Source organism: Carassius auratus, chromosome 7 (genome assembly GCF_003368295.1).
Source record: "Carassius auratus strain Wakin chromosome 7, ASM336829v1, whole genome shotgun sequence".
NCBI classification, from domain to species: domain Eukaryota; kingdom Metazoa; phylum Chordata; class Actinopteri; order Cypriniformes; family Cyprinidae; genus Carassius; species Carassius auratus.
In genome coordinates, this window is record NC_039249.1 from 17,248,010 (window position 1) to 17,267,064 (window position 19,055).

General features: G+C 38.1%; 1 protein-coding gene across 6 annotated transcripts in view; it reads right to left on the reverse strand.

Moving 5' to 3' along the window:
- LOC113106123 (receptor-type tyrosine-protein phosphatase eta-like) overlaps positions 1–19,055 on the reverse strand; it is a 34,497-nt gene that overhangs the window by 8,917 nt on the left and 6,525 nt on the right. For 2 of the 6 annotated variants that reach the window (XM_026267737.1, XM_026267735.1), the window contains exons 2-14: positions 9,380–9,401; positions 9,009–9,206; positions 8,738–8,836; positions 5,270–5,521; positions 4,495–4,752; positions 4,110–4,388; positions 3,713–3,973; positions 3,076–3,327; positions 2,660–2,917; positions 1,936–2,187; positions 959–1,225; positions 590–853; positions 75–338 (exon numbers count right to left, since the gene is read on the reverse strand). In XM_026267737.1, the coding sequence (XP_026123522.1) occupies positions 75–338; positions 590–853; positions 959–1,225; positions 1,936–2,187; positions 2,660–2,917; positions 3,076–3,327; positions 3,713–3,973; positions 4,110–4,388; positions 4,495–4,752; positions 5,270–5,521; positions 8,738–8,836; positions 9,009–9,206; positions 9,380–9,401 (2,926 nt within the window). Of the gene's footprint in view, positions 1–74; positions 339–589; positions 854–958; positions 1,226–1,935; positions 2,188–2,659; positions 2,918–3,075; positions 3,328–3,712; positions 3,974–4,109; positions 4,389–4,494; positions 4,753–5,269; positions 5,522–8,737; positions 8,840–9,008; positions 9,207–9,379; positions 9,402–19,055 lie in introns of all 6 variants that reach the window. The other 4 variants (XM_026267736.1, XM_026267734.1, XM_026267739.1 and 1 more) reach the window with 3 other exon arrangements.

The following is a 19,055-nucleotide window of genomic DNA, read 5'->3' on the forward strand; positions in this document are numbered from 1 at the left end:
ATGGTGCATGCTTACAAAGTCATGAGATGTCCTAACGCATGACTCCCTAACCATGTTTGGACTTGAATACTCACAAGTTGCATTTTTTACTGAATCGGATGTTTCACAGAAGTTTGCTTTGACAGTTGTGAGTGTGACTGTGAAGACAGTTGCTGCTTTTAGTTGACTGAAGGTGTGATTGTGTTCAGTGCTACTGAGCTCTTTAGAGCTGCTCCATCCTTCTTCACTGCTGATGTTCAGAATGAACCTGTCCAGCCCACCAGCAGGATGATCCCATGTCACCAACAGTGAGTGGTTAGAGCCTTGATTATCTAGTTTGGGAAACACTGTAGAGGGCTCTTTGGAGAAAAGAGAGAGAGAAATTAAAGTGGATTTTAAAGAGAGTATATACAAGTTCAAGTTCTCTTTTATTGACATGGGAGAATGAAATGATGTTCCTCTCACAGGTCCGGCAATGATTCATATATATAAGACATATATGGTAAGAAAATATTAGAAACACTCTATTTTCTAATATTCTAGTATTTTCTTCCCAAAGGCAGTGATACAAAAAGTTATGAGAGGGGCAAGTATATGAAGGAGTACATACTTGTTAAGACAGAGACAAACACTGGTTGTCCCAGAATGCCGCAGGCAAAACTATACACACTGAACTGACACAGGGTGCCAGGCTGCAAGTCTGGAATGGTGATGTTTTCAAAGGAAGTCGACAAGTTCCGACTATTTTCTGTGCAGTTGGACACGAAAACTCGGTAGGAAAAGTCACTGCGGTACTGCTGAGGAGGAGACCAGCTCAGCTTCACGGCAGAAACATTCAGAAGATCAGTTTTTACAGAGGAAACTGGAAATGGCTCTGGAAAACAAACATACAAGTGACTGTAGAGCAGATGTGATTGCATGATTTATGTAACATATATGTATTTAGTACTGTGTTGCCATATGCAGGGTGGTTACTTACTACTGCAGGCGGTTATAAACTGGGGATCAGACTTGGTGTCGCCAGCTGTCTGTGTGGTAATGCTGATATTGTATCGACTAGCCGACTGCAGTGACAGTAGCTGCGCTGTGGTGTTACTCACATTCCTCTGGTCAGCTGTGCTATTAGGGTGTGTGAAGGTGAGCAGATAGGAGTAACCAGACTGCTGAACATCAAGCTGCTTCCAGCTCAGAGATATACTAGTCTCTGTATAACCAACTACTCTTATATCAGCTACAGAAGAAGGATCTGAAAACCATCCACAAAAAACACAAACACAACATCAGCAATGTTATGTTCATAAACGGGCCGTGTAGCACCAAAGGTCCTATTCACTAACAAACTGTGTTAACCATCAGTATGACATACAATAAGTTCCAACATACAAGTTCCTTAAAGGGAGAGTTCACCCAAAAATGAAAATTGTCCATTTATTCACTCTCATGCCATTCCAAACCCATAAGACTTTCATTCTTCTTTAGAATTCAAATGAAGATACTTTAGTTCTTTTCATATGCTGTAATTTTTATTCATTCATTGCAAGCAACATCTTTCAAGGATCAAAAAGTAATCCATATGAATAAAGTTGTTTAAACCAAGTCTTCCTAAAGGACATGATCACTTTAACAGAATTAATATATGCATATTAATATATATATGCATATTACTAATCAGAAATTAAGCTTTGATAAATTTACGGTAAGACATTTACAAAATATCTTCATGAAACATGATTTTTACTTGATACCCTAATGATTTTTGGCATAAAAGAAACCCATACAATTTATTGTTGGCTATTGCTACAAATATACATCAGCGACTTGGTTTTGTTGTCCAAGGTTACATTTAAATATGGATAAACATACATAGAGAGAATCAGAATTTGGTAAGGCCAGCACAAGTTAAATCAGTTAACAAAATATTTGTACCAAAATTTTGAGAATACGTGCATTGCTTACTTGTATATGCAGTGAGATACTTAGGAGAGCTGAAATATCCCATCGCACCCACAGTCCTCACACTGATGTTGTACTGGACACCTGCACTGAGTCCCGTCAGAGAGCTGAAGTTGTGGCTGCAGTTCAGCGTGCTGTTGCTGTATGACAACAGGAAGTAGTGTGATACTGAGCTCATGTTCAGTGGTCGAGCCCAGCTGATGTTCAGTGAGTTTCTGCTCCGCGCTATCACAAACTCACCAGGAGGAGTGGGCACTGAAATGACAACAATATAAATCACAGCTGTGCATAGAGTATAGAGCACCATCTACAGGCCATCATGTGATAGTGTACATATGAGCATTTGAGAATGCTTTAAAATGCATTAATGGTTTTATAAACATTTGTAGATGTAACACAGCTAATGGTGACCTAAGAACCAAGACTAAAGGTTTTATTTTAAAACTTCAAACTGTTAGTAACACATATTGTGCAAAAGGAAACTTATTCAATTTCTAAAAACTGCACAGTCGTGTAAACTGAAAAAGACACACGTAAGCACTATTTTCAGTGTAATATGCCTAGTTAAAACAGATTAGTCAGCTCTTTGTTTCTGAAAACAAATGCCTTACTTCCTTTTCCCCCAATCAAAGTTCATGCTAATCAGTATATGGTGATACATGTGTGAAGGGCTTGTACATGCTTAATTCAAAGTGTGTGTTTGTTTGGGGCTTGTGAAGGGTCTTACAGGTGGCGTTGGATACACTATCGCTGTCCTGTCTTATGGGTCCACTGATACTTGTGACAATGACATTGTACCGAGTTCCAGGCAGCAGGTCTAAAAACACCACGTTTGTCACATTCGTTCGGTTTTCTGTCTTTTGAACAGTTCCGTTCAACAGGATTTTGACGCTGTAGAGACTCACAGTGCCATCAGGCGGTCTCCACTCCACTCTCATGCTCTGAGTTGTGCTGACCACAAAAATTATGGATGCTTTACCAAGCCCTGATAACACCAAACAAGAGAGGAAGAAAAACTATTCAATAGCACAGACTAATAGACAAAACTGTAAGTAACACAAAAGGAAATGTATGATACCAAGCCATTAATGGGTTGCAGTATAAAAGGAACAGTTTTTTTGAGTAATATGTGAATTGTAATACCTGTAAATGCAGAGATGGCTACAGAATCAGAGCTCATGCCATTTGCTACAGTTTGCACAGTAAAGGTGTTGTTGCTCCCGGGGACAAGGTTAGTGACATTTGCAGTCTCACTGATACTCTGATTCCACTGTTCGCCATTTACAATCAAATTATACCGATATGAAGATTTGTGATCATTCTGACGACGCCATGAAAGGCGTATCTCAGTGGTGCCAACAGGAGAGGCTGTTAAATTAGTCACTGGCAGTGGCTCTGAAAGAGAATGCACAGTCATTTTCTGCACTTATTACATATTAATGCGTGCGAATTAAAGTAAGCAAAGACTAAAGACCTTAGTCACTGCAGAAGCCAGACTGAATTTAAAGTGAATATAAACAAGGCTTTTGAGGGAGAGACTTGCTGGCTTTAAAATGTTGTGAACTGTATAAAGGTTCTAGATCACATGTAATTTCCACAACTCACACAACCTCTGAAACCGCTTTAGGAAGTTTTGTCCAATAAAATTAAAGCATAATGCAAAATGCCCATTACTTGCCTGAAAGCATCATTACACAAAACGTCCACTAAAATATTGAACATTTTATTGCATGACAGTACATCTAATGTTTGGAGAGAGATGTGTAGTATTTACACTCACTTGTATTACACTGTATGAGCTGTGAGGGTCCAAATATGTTGGCAGCCATTATGAGTGCTCTGACGCTACAATTATACTGAGTCCCAGGCTGCAGCGGAGTAATCTGATAATTGTTGGATGTGGTATTGAGCGTCTGATCAGGTGAAGTTATGTTGATACTGTAGGAGAACAGGCTGAAGATCCCATTAGGGGGGGACCAGGTCAGATTAACTGAACTGGTGCTGACAGCAGAAACTGACAGATTTTGCACTGCATTAGGAGCTGTGGAAACACAAACATGCTTCTGAAACCATAAACCCGATATATTATACCGTAAATCTAACTGAAGATTTAATTAGCAGTTTTGACCATCAACGGCTTCAGTAAAATGTATGCTTTGCTGTATGCTTTACAGTACCTGTATATGCAATGAGGTTTACATATGAGCTCCTGAGATCTTTTACTCCTATGGTGACCACAGTGATGTTGTACTGACTGCTGGGTAATAAATTTGTGAGTGTCATGTTTAAAGAGTTGGTAGAATTCAAAGATTCAGGGTTGACCCCTGGCTGGTTAGATCTACATGTCACTTCATAGGACACACTGACTCCATCCATTGACAAGGGTTTCGACCACAGCAAGGAAATAGACACATTGGTCTGTCCGCTCACTTGGAGAGCTTCGGGTGGGTTAGGCTCTAAAGGGAAATATCACACAGAAATACATGATGCTTCTGCAGATGTCGGGTTGTGTTTGGTGTCATGGTGATGGAGATGGAGAGTGTGTGAAGTTTTCTGACTCACTAGTGGCAACCAGCACTATGTTCGAGCTGTTTCTCAGGTCTCCACTGATGGTGGTCACAGTGAGGTTGTAAACACGTCCTGCCATGAGGTTATTGATGACTGAAGTGTTGACGGTGATATTGCTGAGGGTTGTGTTCAGCTCAGCACCATATGCGCTCACCACATACGAGTCCACACGACCAAGAGGGACTGCCCACTCCACGGTCAAACTACTGTTACTGTAACTCACCACAGTGATAGTCTCCACTTGTGCTGGACCTTGACAAAGATAAGCAGACTTTCATTAATATACATACACGACTGTTCACAAGTTTGGCATAAATAGTTCTTCTTGTTTAAAGAAAGGTTTTATGAATTGATCAACAGTAAAAATAAAGACATTTTTATTCTTTTTAACTTTCTATGCATCACACTTTGCACAAAAGAATTTAGCTTCACAACTATTTTCAACATCAATAATAAAATATATTTCTTGAGCACCAAATTAGCAAATTAGAATGATTTCTGAAAGATCATGTGACGCCGAAGAAAATTCTGCTTTGCCAATAAAGGAATCAATACATTTTAAAATATAAAATATAAGTAAATACTGTATTTTGAACAAGCAATACAGCCTAGGTGGACATAAGAGGATCTTATATAAAAAAAGAAGTATTACTGATCCAAAACATTTGAACGGTAATGTAAAAGTAAACACACACAAACCTTTGATTTACTCCACAATACATTAAAGACACCGTTAAACTCTCTATTCTCTTCTGCCTATAGTACTTACTTGTGTTTTGGGATATCTCCACAACACTGCCCTCAGTGCGGTTATCAGAGGCCACTGAGGTGATGTTGAATGTGTATTTGGTGCCGGGTGCAAGTTGTGAGATTAGTATGGAGGTTAGGTTAGTAGTGAGAAGCAGGTTTACACCCCAAGCTACTTTATAATACAGGCTGATGCCATTTTGAAGTATCCACTTCAGGTTCACCGAGCTCACGGTGATGGAGTGAACAGACAGGTCACTAACAGGCTCAGGGCCTATCAGTGCAAGAGAGTGGACATGAACGTGTGAGTGTGAGAAAGTGGACATGGACACCCAAAAATAAAAAGTCTGTCAATATTTTTTTTACTCCCATAATTCAGAGATGTTTAGCAAAACATTTATGCTGCTTTTCGCTATACAATGAAAGAAGATGGTTACCAAAAACTGTCAAGCTCCAAAATGTAAAGGTTTCAAATGTAATTTGTGTATGCACATATTCCGATATGATTTGTAGCAATCAGTCAGGTCACATGCAATAATCAATGAATTTGACATAAGTTATGTCAGAACTGTCATAATGCACAACAATTTGAATATGCATATGCACAAATGAGATGCGAGCGTTTCAACATTACTAAAGTTTTTGTTGATTCCTCACGCAAAGCAATCACAATGTATGATGAAATAAAAATTTTTTTGTGTCATTTCTGGAACTTGGCAACTCTGGGTCATCATTCATTTCACTCTATGGAAAAAAAGCCCCAGACATTCTGATAAATATCTTATTTTGTATTCAACTGAAGAAAGAAAGAAAGCCATTACATTTACATTTAGCAGACACTTTTAAAGAACAACATGAAGGTGAGTAAATGGTAACACTTTCCTTAAAACCTTTAGAAATAATGCATTATAAAGTGTTATTAAAGGGTATAATGTACTAAATGTATTAATAATGTGTGTTGTAATACCAAATTTCTTGTCATAAATAATTATAACCAAATTGAAAATGCACAGTGTAACAATTAATTAATAAGGGTTATTATACAGATACGGTGACCGAGTTTGCTCAGTGTTGCAAATGAAAAACCCTTCCAAATAGAAAAAATAAATTGCAAATTAAGAAAACATCATCTATTTAAGAACACGCGCTGCAAATGTGCTGCAAAACTTAGAACACAAACAAAAAAAAGAAGCACACTGCAAAAATAGAATCCCGCTGCTAGCAAAAGACAGTGTAAAGGAATACTCAGAGAGAAACAGTCAACAAGCAGAAGTTAAAAACCGATCATAAGTATATTTATTTCTTGTCTCATTAGGGCTTAGTGCAGTTGTCGTTCCTAGCAAATTCTTTTGTTTACTGTGTTGAGATGTGCTGAAGTTGAGTTTGGTCTCGTAATCTGTGGCATACCTTGTCAGTGTTGTGCTAGTATGCGCGGCAGCCTTCGTGTGATGACCAAAGAGTATAAATAAGATTGACTCTACCAGGAAGGACACCAGCAAGGGACATAATTATGGTTTTTGATTCATTCCCTTTTCTACACCTTGATTCACCTCCATTTCAGTTTTTGAACGACACTTGTTATACGGCTGATGTGCCAGGATGCTGGGCCATTTATCCCCTGAAAGCGCCATGGGCCAAGGAGGATGAAGCTGCTCAGAAGTAGCCGCCGCCCCTCGCGCCCCGCGACCAAAAGGGGAGTATGTGCGGCCGCCGGATTCCAACCCCTTACCTGGTCCCTTGCTTCTCGAACACTGCCCCACCTTCACTAGCCCCACAGCACAACAAGGACACAAGATTTTCTGTTAATAAAAGCCACTCTGAGGCCTGAGCCACTGTGTCTGTCGTTTGCTCCTCCCACCACACAGCCAGTTCTATCAAAGCTTTACAGTTAATCCAGAATGTGGTAGCAAGATTAATTTTTAATGAGACAAAAAGAATGCACGTCACACCTCTGTTTATCAATTTGCACTCGCTACCAATAGCTGCTTGCATAAAATTTAGGGCCGGGACTTTAACGCGTTAATTGAGATTAATTACACAAAAATAACGCGTTAACTAAGATTAATTAATTACATAAAAAAAATTCTCGCATTTTTAATAACGTATTTTTGCACCGCGGAACGTTTCTCACTGGATGAGTTTCGGCGGACTGATTATACTGGAGCACCAACTAGCTTTCGCATATCACCGCAGCACACATCGAGCCTCAAGTATCACCTCAACGCAAAACATATAGCAGCTAGTGTGGACTTTACACTTTATGTTGAACTATGTATTATTTTGTTGGTGCAACTGGCAGTTTATGTTGAACTCTTTATTGTTTTGGCCAAGGTTATATTATTGAGAGTTGGACTTAGTATGTTATGGCCTCTGAAGCAACAGAGAGATGTTTTCTAATAGTTAGTGTTTCCAATAATCTGAATGTAATTGACAGTATTGTGTTTTACTTAAAAAACACTTTACAGAAGGTTCCAGCACCTACAAGCTTCCTGAATTTCTGAAATGTACTATTTCTAAATTGTTTCTAAATATGCTATTGCTACACTTAATGGCAAAAATTGCACTGGTCTGCTAGACTTGGCTGAACAAAAATAAACAATATTTTGTTGCTTAAGCTTATGTATTCAGTCATTATTCAATGGTATACTATAAATCTGTGAAAAAAAAACTCACTGTTCTCAGGTCAAATATTTATATGCGATTAATTTCGATTAATTAATTACAAAGCCTCTAATTAATTAGATTAATTTTTTTAATCGAGTCCCGGCCCTAATAAAATTAATTGTTGATTTTGATTGTCATCATCGTAATCATTTGTAAGTCGCTTTGGATAAAAGTCCCTGCTAAATAAGATGATTTACTTTACTAACCATTGTTTAACCATTCAATTTGTGCAACTATGGTTAGACAAATTGTAACCAATACACCCCCCCCCCCCCCCGTTGTTGTCTGTATTAACTGTGTGTGTGTTTCTTTATTTGTTTGTGTTGTGAGCATTTGCAGCACTACTTCAAACTGATGAAGATGTTTCCTTAATTTGCTGGTGCTTTTTCTATTTGCATGCATATTCTGAAGTTGCAGCACGTTGAGCTCTCTCGACCACCGTATTATTACAGTATGTGTATTACTCTGGTTAAAATTATTCATGAAATTGTACAAATGTATTTTAAGGGGCATTACAAGGCATAATTAATGCATTAAAACTATTTTTATAATGCATTATACATTAGTAAAGTGTTACCAGGTTTTCTTTAATGCAACTGCCTGTAACTGTACACATTTATGTTTTTAGAACCCGTGCAATATCACATCATTTGTTTTTTTAATTATTTATGTTTTAGTCAAATTAAACAAAAATGCTACTCTATAAAAAGGACGGTGTTGTTCCAGCTGTCTAAAACACACCATTTCCAAATATAGTTTTATTTTAAGTTGATACATTATAAAGGAAAAAAAAATTTGCTATTGATTGAGGTTGGCTAGGACTTACGGAGAGTAAAAGTCTGATTGTTTGTTGGAAACTGGCCTGTCCAGTTCAGATATACTGAGGTGGAGTTGGTCTGCGTGATAATCAGATTGCTGGAATAGTCTGCTGTGCAAGTAGAGAAATAATGAGAATTTGAGTGACTGAAAGAATGAGAACAATGCATGATATGGTGAATGTGTTTGAGGGTGAAAAAGGCAGAAATATTATTTTCATCCTTTCCGGGCAACAGTGACCTTAATGTTCAAAGAAGTTATTAGAAGTGGTGAAGACTTACTGGTGGAGAGGTTTGCGCAGCACACAGATGAACAGTTGATCATGAAGAAATACGTATTTCCAGGCAGTAGCCCAGTTACTGTGATGCCATTCTGAGCATTTGTAGAGTTGACGTTCTGCACGCTGCAGGAGGAGCTCTCAACTACAAACACAGTGATGTCTGAGGTTGTGGGGTTTGTCTTATACTGGCACACTGCACCTAAGTAACGACACAAAACCAGCATGCGGTAGATAAATGCCCAACATTTTATAATGATGCAGATTACATCAAGTGGTTTAAGCTTAAAAGTACTGGTAAATATCATTGATACTGACTGCACAAATAAAGAGTTATTTATCTGGAAAAGTGAGTTTAGAGATGATTATACTTACAGTCAGAGTGCGCACGAGGGATCTGGGGAAGAAAGCAACATAACTTTGGTCAAATGTATTACGGTTTCATTTTTCTTGCTGATTAGCAGCACATGAATCCACAGCAGTAACAAGCTTAAGCAAGTTTCAAATTACAAATAAAGCACAACTTCTTTGACATATTCCATTGTGCAATATCTGTTTCAGATATAGATCTATTATTTGCACCACAGTGACATGAAATGAGCTCTATATGAAAAAAAGAGGAAGTATACATAGTGTGTATATAAAAAAAATGAAGTTAATTATTAATGCACACATTGATCCGATACTGTGTGAAACTCCGAGCAGGCCTGACAGTTCTCTTCATGCATTAAAGTTCAAATAAACTTAACCACAAATCAAAACATCATTCTTCCTTTCAATTGGATTACTTGGCCATCGTAGAATTTAGAAACACATGCATAAGCCATATTTACCCACCACTGGTGAAATTAGTTACTTTATAAAGCTAAAATAATATTTTTCTAAAAGGACGAGCTAAAATATACAATAGTTTGTTTTGATTAACACTTTTTGGTCACAACTTGATTGCCATACATTCATTTCTTATTTCACATTGTTGATGAGTTCAGTATTCTAAAATGTGAATAGTAATAAGGACTGGCAGGTGTATAAAGTATATAGATATAGAGTGCCTGGCAATATATGCTTCTACATTTCTTTATTCTGACCATTTCCCTTTCCTAGTTCTTCTAAGCAATATTTTCATTGGCCTATTATGAAACTGACACCCACCGCCTGGCTATGATTGGTTGCTTATCTGGGACATCTTCATTGTCAAATTTGTAAAGGAAATCTGATCTTTTTTTCTGCTTGAGCCACAGCTTCCGTATTGGTAACAGCAATACTTTCATAAACACGTTTTTTAACTCCGTGGTTAGATTCTAGTCACTAAACAACGTGGAACAGCTAGAATGAAGAGACAGAATACAAACAACACACAAACACATTTAATCTATGTCAACTCCATCCAAATCATTTTTTGAAATTATTAAATCTAAAAACTAACTCTTCCAAGATAAGGGAAAATAAGGGAAGAAGCACAATGCAAGCATCTAAAGTAGGATGTATGATATCATTTTAAATGATCAGAATCTATTTATGACAAAGGGCTCTGAAAAACAGATTATGTACAAAAAAAAGAAAGATTTTTTTTTCCTGTGACTAAATTTGCCCAGGGTTAGAGTAAGTTGATCCAAGTCAGTGGTTAAGATGCACCATCTGGGTGTAAACTGTCCATCTAACTGAATCTGAAACCCATGTGAACCCCATTTAACATTGTTTCAGAAATGCATTTAAAGAATGGAATTTAAACTTCATTTGGTTGTTTAGGTTAACTTTCACAAAAGAAACGTGACTGTAAAAGGAAATTTGAAAATTAAATTTCCTTTTACAGTCACGTTTCTTTTGTGAAAGTTAACCTAAACAACCAAATGAAGTTTAAATTCCATTCTTTAAATGCATTTCTGAAACAATGTTAAACACCAAAGCTGTAACCTTCCCAAAAAAAAAAAAAAAAAGACTAAAAAGAGAGATTATGGAGTAAAATTAAGCAAAAACCGAATTAGAATGAAGGAATAATGGTCACCGAAAATAAACATTTTAGTCAAAAGAATCTTGGGATGGTAGGATTTTTTTTTTTTTTTTTTTTGCAGTGCTGAACAGACCATAGGGACAACAGGTGGAACGATATATCTGATTATAATGTGATAAAAAGCATCTTCTGCTTCTTGTCAGAGAAAGATCTGGTGAACTTTTACATGGTCCCTATCAAACAAACTACAAATAATAATGTATATACAGTAGGAAAAATAAGTATTAGTAGGTACATAACCATTTCCCTTAGTAAATCTATTTCTAAAGGTGCTGTTGATATGTAATTTTTACCAGATGTCTGTAACATCCCAAGTAGGGGTGTATTCGTACCGGACCGTTTCAGTACAGGGCTATCAGTACGGTGCGCGTGTGCATAGACATAAATAGGTAGACGCCCCATCGAACGCTATTGCCTATTGGCACGAACGAGCCGTGGAGCCACCATCTTGGACCGGTCGCCAGCTCCACTCAGTGTAACTTGTTTGCCAGGTGCAATGAGCTGTCAGCGCATTCAATTAATCATATCTCACTGAATACCTAACTGATTTTGACGCAGGTTTTTTTGCTGCAAAGGTCATTCATGCAGCTATGATACAGGACACATGATTCAGCGTATTTTAATATTTATTATAGTCATACAGTGACATATTATATTCTGATATAATATATAAGTGACCAGATGCCCAAAATCTAAATATGTGAGGTAGGATATTTATAAATCACACACTATAATTATGATAAAGAAGCAGAAACAGATAGTTGCAGTAAAATAAGATATTTTAATAAGTTGAAGAAACAATTTATTATAATTTGTGACATATACACTCTCTCTGGTTCTCTCTACCGCTCTCTCTCTCTCTCTCTCTCTCTCTCACACACACACTCTTCTCCCTCCCTCCCTCTCTCTCCATCTCACACACACACACACACACACTTGTGAGGTTATAAAACAACTGCTCTCTTATAATTATTTTAAAAAAAAATCATGCAAAATGCAGAACCACCCAAGAGGGAGAGAGAGTGAGATGACAGGATGAGACAAAACAATTTAGCACGCACACACACACCTGCACCAACCCCGTCTACAGAAGTCATGCAGTTTACCATGCTTACTGCCTGCAATGCATGGTTCCCTATCATAGATCACTTCGATGCTGCAGTGACGTCACCACGTATGGGAACACCTTCGGTGTGACGAATGTCTGAAGCCCTATACCATCCCGCCAATGCTATTGGCCAAATAGCGCATGGCACCACCCTACGCATGGGCACGCATGATATACCTGGGTGCTGTGCGCCATTTCGCTCAGATTTCATTCCTTCAGGAATAGCGAATCATCTGTGCCCTATCATCTCGCGTTCCCCAGCGATTTTCTTCGAGCAGTGTTTAACTCCTCTTCGCGGACGCGATGAGTTTCCGTAAATGCAAGGAGCCATGTACCGGATACATCACGGCGGGTGACACTCATGACAGGTGAGTAGTATGTCTTGGTTTGCATCACGCACAGGCGGCGCTTAGCGGCCTTTCTTCGTGTCCCAATTGTGATGGCCTGCGGCTCAGAGTACTGCGCTCTAGGGTGGAAGTATTTTCCGATGTCGCCCTTGAGTCTAACCCCCGCCGAGGCACCGCACGAGGCGATAGCTTGGGGTGACATGTGCGACATGGATTTCGTGGACAGCGCAGCGCTGGAATATTCTCCACATCACTTGCTCTCCCCTACCCTGCTGCAAAATAAAAGTTATATTGAGCCTGTCGTCTTCTCTAATGAGGATTTACAGCCCACACCGGAGGCATGCGCCGCCATCTCCTTCGGTTGTCGATGCTATGATGACGACGTTCTATCCACCGCGGCCTCGGGGTCTGAGGGCTTTGTGGCCGACACTAGCCCTCTCCCTCCTAGCGGACAGGAGAGGCGTGTTTCCCCCTCCTACAGTGAGCTGTTGGACATGGTTTCTCGCGCAGTAGGTAAATTGGGGCTAGACTGAGCAATGGAAAAGGTGGAATATTTCACCCGTTGTCTTCCGCATCTAACGATTTCGGTGACACGGCGGTGTGTGATGTTGCTAAAACTATGGATGTCGACCGAATTTCTCCTGACAGGAGTTCGGCTGGGAATTTATGCTTTCCGAGAGACTGTCACAACGGACGCGTCTTTGACCGGTTGGGGAGCTGTTTGTCAAGGGCGCCCAGCCCACGGAGTGTGGACAGCGACTCAACGCCTGCTGGCACATAAATAGGTTGGAATTACTGGCAGTTTTTCTTTTACACTTTGGAAAAGTTATATAATATATATATATTAAACATGAGCAGGCCTACAAGCTGGGATTGGTAATGCTGCACTGTAATCATAGTTATTTATTTATATTTTTCATTGTATTTTATCATATGATATTGGTTTGACACTATTATTAGACTTATTATTATTATTACTATTATTATTACTATTATTACTAGTATTTTGTTTAGTGGATAACTTTGCATCAGTATTTTATTTCTTATTCTTTTTTATTTTATATATATTTTATTAAAAAGTATTTAAAAAAAGTGTAAACAAATTGTTAAAAAAAGTTTATAGTGATAAACAACCTGCAGTTTAATGTTTGCATTTCTTTCCCTTACTGTACCGAAAATGAACCGAACCATGACTTCAAAACCGAGGTACATACCGAACCGTGATTTTTGCGTACCGTTACACCCCTAATCCCAAGTAATCCATACATACAAAGAAAACAATACAAATAAGTTCAGAAATTAAGTTCTGTGTAATAGAATGGAATGACCCAGGGGAAAAAGTATTGAAAACACTTGAAAATGTATTATACTAAGTCTTTGTTGGTAATAACAGCATCAATATGCCTCCTGTTTGGAGAAACTAGTGGCATGCATTGCTCATTCCACACAAACATTCATTCTTCTTTCATCTTCATCATCCTGGTAGATGGCAGCAGATTTATAACAATATTGTCAGGATACATTTTTCTATTCATCCTTCCATCGATTATATGATTTTTGCCAGTGCTACACCATGATGTTTTGGGGTGATGTGCAGTGCCCTTTGACCTCCAAACATGGTGTGTATTACGGCATCCAAAGAGTACAACTTTTGTCTCATATGACCAGACTATATTCTCCCAGTATTTCACAGGCTTGTCCTAAATGGTGTGCTAAAAAAATTTAAACGAGCTTCAACAAGTTTTTTTCTTCAGCAATAGAGCTTTGCGTGGTATAGTGTGTATAATGACTGGAATATTCAGGAGTATAGAAATCCTTCTGTAACCAAAGCCATTAGTATGCTTTACTTGAGAGTCTTGAAAAGGTCTTGAGAGAGCTCTTGCTTTAACCCATCATGAAATGTTTCTTGTGTGACACGTTGGTTATGAGAAACATTTTTATAGGCCATCAGTTGGGACTAAACCAGCTAATATTAATTTCCAATGACTAGGATTGCTTTCAAATTACTGATAGATTTCTGCTGGTTGCTACAGAGACAATTTCATGTCAACAGCACCTTTAAAAATATATTAACTGAGATATGTAAACACTGTAAATTCTAAACTAAACCAGTTATGTAACAACACATAAAAAAAATACAAGTATATTTAACCTAACTTCAGTACCTTATGGTGGGGTAAGTTAAAATGCTGGCTCAACTTACTCCACACTTTGCCCTATAGTTGCCATTTTAGACAAAACTAACTAGCTTACCAACTGACCATATGCACAATTACTTCCTAGTTTCAGATAAGCCAGCTCAGTCATTTCCAGTCAACTGTAGCTACTCTGCCATAAGGGGAGTGCCCTTTGCTCAGTTTCTCAACATAATCCATTAGTCTAAGAGGACCAAATGTCCACATATACCACTTCAGGAATGACAAACACAAATGTTTGAAATGTTGCAAGGGAATCCATTAAATCATGCAGTGAGTAATTGTTATGATTGACAGTGGCAAGCAATGAATCATCTGACGAGACGGTGTCAAAATAAAGCTGTGCATTAATTGATTCAGACTAAATTTAGACTTACAAAACTACAGCAGATATTGAATATCGAGAATACCATCAAAATGTCATTTAAGAGATTAGCCTGACTGCCTACAGTTATGATAGTGTTTATTTTACAGCATTCAAACTTACATTTGTCTGTCTGGGAACTTTCCAGGGATTACCAGACACTGTATATAAGATTACATGTTCTTTAATAATATGAAACTGTATGTTAATTTCACTATCATTATTTACAGTTCTGCATTTGTTTTGTTTTCTCAGAAGAGGCACTGACATTTTTTAGTGACTACAGTGCTCATAGACAGAAAGACATGGACAGAGCATTATATACAAATAAGTGAAAGTAACAGGTACAATAAAGGTAATCAGTGTTTAGAGTTTTGGTGTACATAAGAAGTCCTGAGGTAATATTATGATTACTGGGGTCTAAAATGTCATTGTAGGGTGACATAGAGCTACATTGAGGAAAATTAAAGTGGCAGTGCAGGTGCAATAAATAAACTTAAGAGCAGCACACATTCAGATGTATTCCTGAGTAGAGCAATGTCCAAGAGTCGTTATAGAGTGTCACAGAGTAACATGAAGGAATATAAAAAAAAGTGGCAGTGAAAGTACAATGATGTAAACATAAGAGCAGCATGTATTCCGTTTTTAGATGGAGGACAGCTGATTGTTAAGTAGTCTTATGGCTTGAAGATAGAAGCTGTTCTTCAGTCTGGTTGTCCTCGAACGGATGTATCGGAAACATCTGCCAGATGGCAGTGTGGCAAACAGGTGATGAGCAGGGTGAGTGCGGTCCTTGTTGATGCTGCGAGCCTTTCTCAAGCAGCTAGTTTGATAGAGGTCCTGTAAGGCTGGGAGTTTATGTCAAATGATGAGCTCTGCTGTTCTCACCACTCGCTGAAGAGCTTTGCGGTCCAAGGAAGAGCAGTTGCCATACCATACAGTGATGCAGCTGGTCAGAATGCTCTCTATAGTGCAGTGGTAGAAGTTTGACATGATGTTAGAGGAGATGCCAAACCTCTTCAGTCTCCGCAGGAAGTAGAGACGCTGACGGGCTGTTCTCACTATGGTCTCTGAGTGTAGGCTCCAGGAAAGATCCTCAGAGATGTGATTGCCAAGGAACTTGTAGCTCTTAACTGTCTCTACTATCTCTCCATTGATGTGAATGGGAATGTGACCCTCTCTCTTTGACTTCCTGTAGTCCACAATCATCTCCTTGGTCTTGCTGACGTTTAGAGAGAGATTGTTATCAGCACACCATGCTGTGAGTGCATTAACCTCATCTCTGTAGGATGTCTCATCGCCATTAGTGATGAGTCCTAGGATAGTAGTATCATCAGCAAATTTGATGATGGTTTTGGAGCTATGCTTAGCAGAGCAGTCATTAGTGAACAGGGAGTACAAGAGAGGACTGAGTACACATCCCTGTGGGGCACCAGTGCTGAGTATAAGTGAGGAGGATGTGTGATTGCCAATTCTGACCACCTGGGGTCTGCCGGTCAGGAAGTCCAGGATCCAGTTACATAAGTGACTGTTAAGACCCAGATTTTTCAGTTTGGCTATAAGTTTGGTAGGGATGATGGTGTTAAATGCAGAGCTGTAATCAACAAACAGCATCCGCACATAGGTGTCTCTTCCCTCCAAGTGTTCTAGTGCATTCTGGTGTATGGCCATTGCAATGGCGTCATCAGTGGATCTGTTAGAACTGTAAGCAAACTGTAATTGGTCCAAGGTGTCAGGCCGAGAGGAGCAGATGTGGGATTTGACTAGCCACTCTTCCTTGTTGAACAATCAGTTGACAAGAAATAGGACGCTGGTCTTTTTGAACATACAACTGAAGGCTACAAGAACACAAGCTCTCATTTATCGAGTGTACCAGTTGACATAGGCTTATACAGAGTCTATTGTGAACTATGCTTTTTATGAAGACTGACTTTAAACACAACTTAAACGCTATACAAACACGGTCCCATTTAAGCTTTGAATTTATTAATTCCTTGTAAGAGACCTGCAGTATTCTTGACGTCATGTCAAAGCCAAAACAACAGACATGGCAGAATGGAAATTCAGTTGTCCATTAAGGAAGTTATTATGTAAATAAAAGAATAATCAGAATAAGGAACTGTTGCGCAACTTAGATCTACAGCAACTTAACGGTTGAAACTAAATGACTAGTTTCAAACGTCTAGTGATGCATGTAAACCACACGCATCGCTGATGGACCCATCAGCCAATGGACCCTTTTCACATTTCCGGTTTATCATATCATGGCTGGGTAAACTTCAGTGAATGTTGAACAGAAACTAAAACAAAAATATTTTTTAAATTCTCAGTTGTTCTATCAGCAAAATATACTATCCATTATAACATTTCTATATTTTCCCAAAAGAGGAAAAAAAGAGACTAGATTTACATTAAAATGTTTACATTAGATATTACTTTTAAAATACCATTTAAAATCATCTTCAATAATCTTAAGCAATATTTCTAGAAATATTTGTTTGTTTAACAAACCAAATGAATACATGCACACACTGTAAATCTACTTTAAACATTACAGTAACAATCATACAAATAATATTTTGAGTAGTTTTTAAGACTTGATTTTTCAAAGGAATCTACCAGGAAGAAAATAGTGTAAAATCAATTATTATATATATATATATATATATATATATATATATATTAGTGCTGTCAAAATTAGCGCGTTAACGCATTCGATTAATTTGAAATATTTAACGCGTTAAAAAAAAATAACGCAATTAACGCGGTTGCAGTTTTTTTTATTTCCAGTTGTGGCCTATGTGTGTTCAACGTGCAAAGAAATATGGATAAGACCACTTCATTCAGTCTGCCACAAGAAACAGCAACATTAAAATCATGAACTCAAATGTCATTGTTTAAAAAAAACAAAAAAAAACAATGACTGTAACAGTGCGTAAATCAGACCTTTCTGTAACGCTAACGTTAATAAGCTTAAACGAAAATAACGAAATAATTGTGTAGCGGAGTATTTTTGTACACAGTGCCGCTAACTGTCAATCACTCCTGTACACGTGCATCACTGTCCTCCTCAGCTGCAGCAACTTGCGCTCTCTCTCTTCATCAGGCTTTAAAACAAAAAGGGGACAAAAAGATCATATTGTATTTGTGCATGGGCTATAGATTAATTAAATAAATAAGCAGCCAGCGGGGGCTGCAGGACGACTCAACCTCCGCAGACAGTTTTTAATGTTTATCAGACAATAAATACTCAAGATTTTGCTTTAGTATAACTCACAACGAGTTTCACACACCTTCTCCGGCCACGTTGAGTTGTTGACACTTAACAGTGGGAAAAGCGACACATGCGCTATTCACTTGTATAACTTAAGGTTGAATGGGTAATGTAGTTTCTGCTCTGGGTGGGATGAATTAGGAAGCTTGCATTGTGAAGGGCGCTCTGAAAATCGGCAGTGCAGGTAAAAGATTAAAACCTCTATTAAAACAGATGTCCAAATGAGCGTACCGGTACGCTAAAAGCACGTTCTGGGCGCACGGAGAGGTGGCGGTACGCTCAAGAGCTATATTTGGAAGTGGCGGTACTGAGTATACCAGTGCATACAGGCCCACTTAAAGCACTGGCAATGACTATACTTTGGAATTTTTTTGCAGTCCACTTAGAATTCAACATGGAAATCATTTTTGTTTTTTATTGGCCTTGATTGTTTTGAAATTCAAATGGTACTTACATGCCTGTGTTTTTATTTCTGTAATAAATATGGCTTTCAAGCCAACAGTTAATTTGGAGGATATTGATGGTTTATTGCAGGTATGTTGTTTACATGAGAAAATCTGTGTCACAAGTTAAAAAAATTCCAATAAACAATCATATTTTGAATTTAAATAGTTTCTTTGTCTTGAGTTTACATTAATTATTTACATTTTACATTTACATATCCAAAAAGTTTCAGTCTTTTAATTGCGATTAATCGCGATTAATTTTAAAAAATTGTGCGATTAATTAGTTAATTTTTTTTAATCGATTGA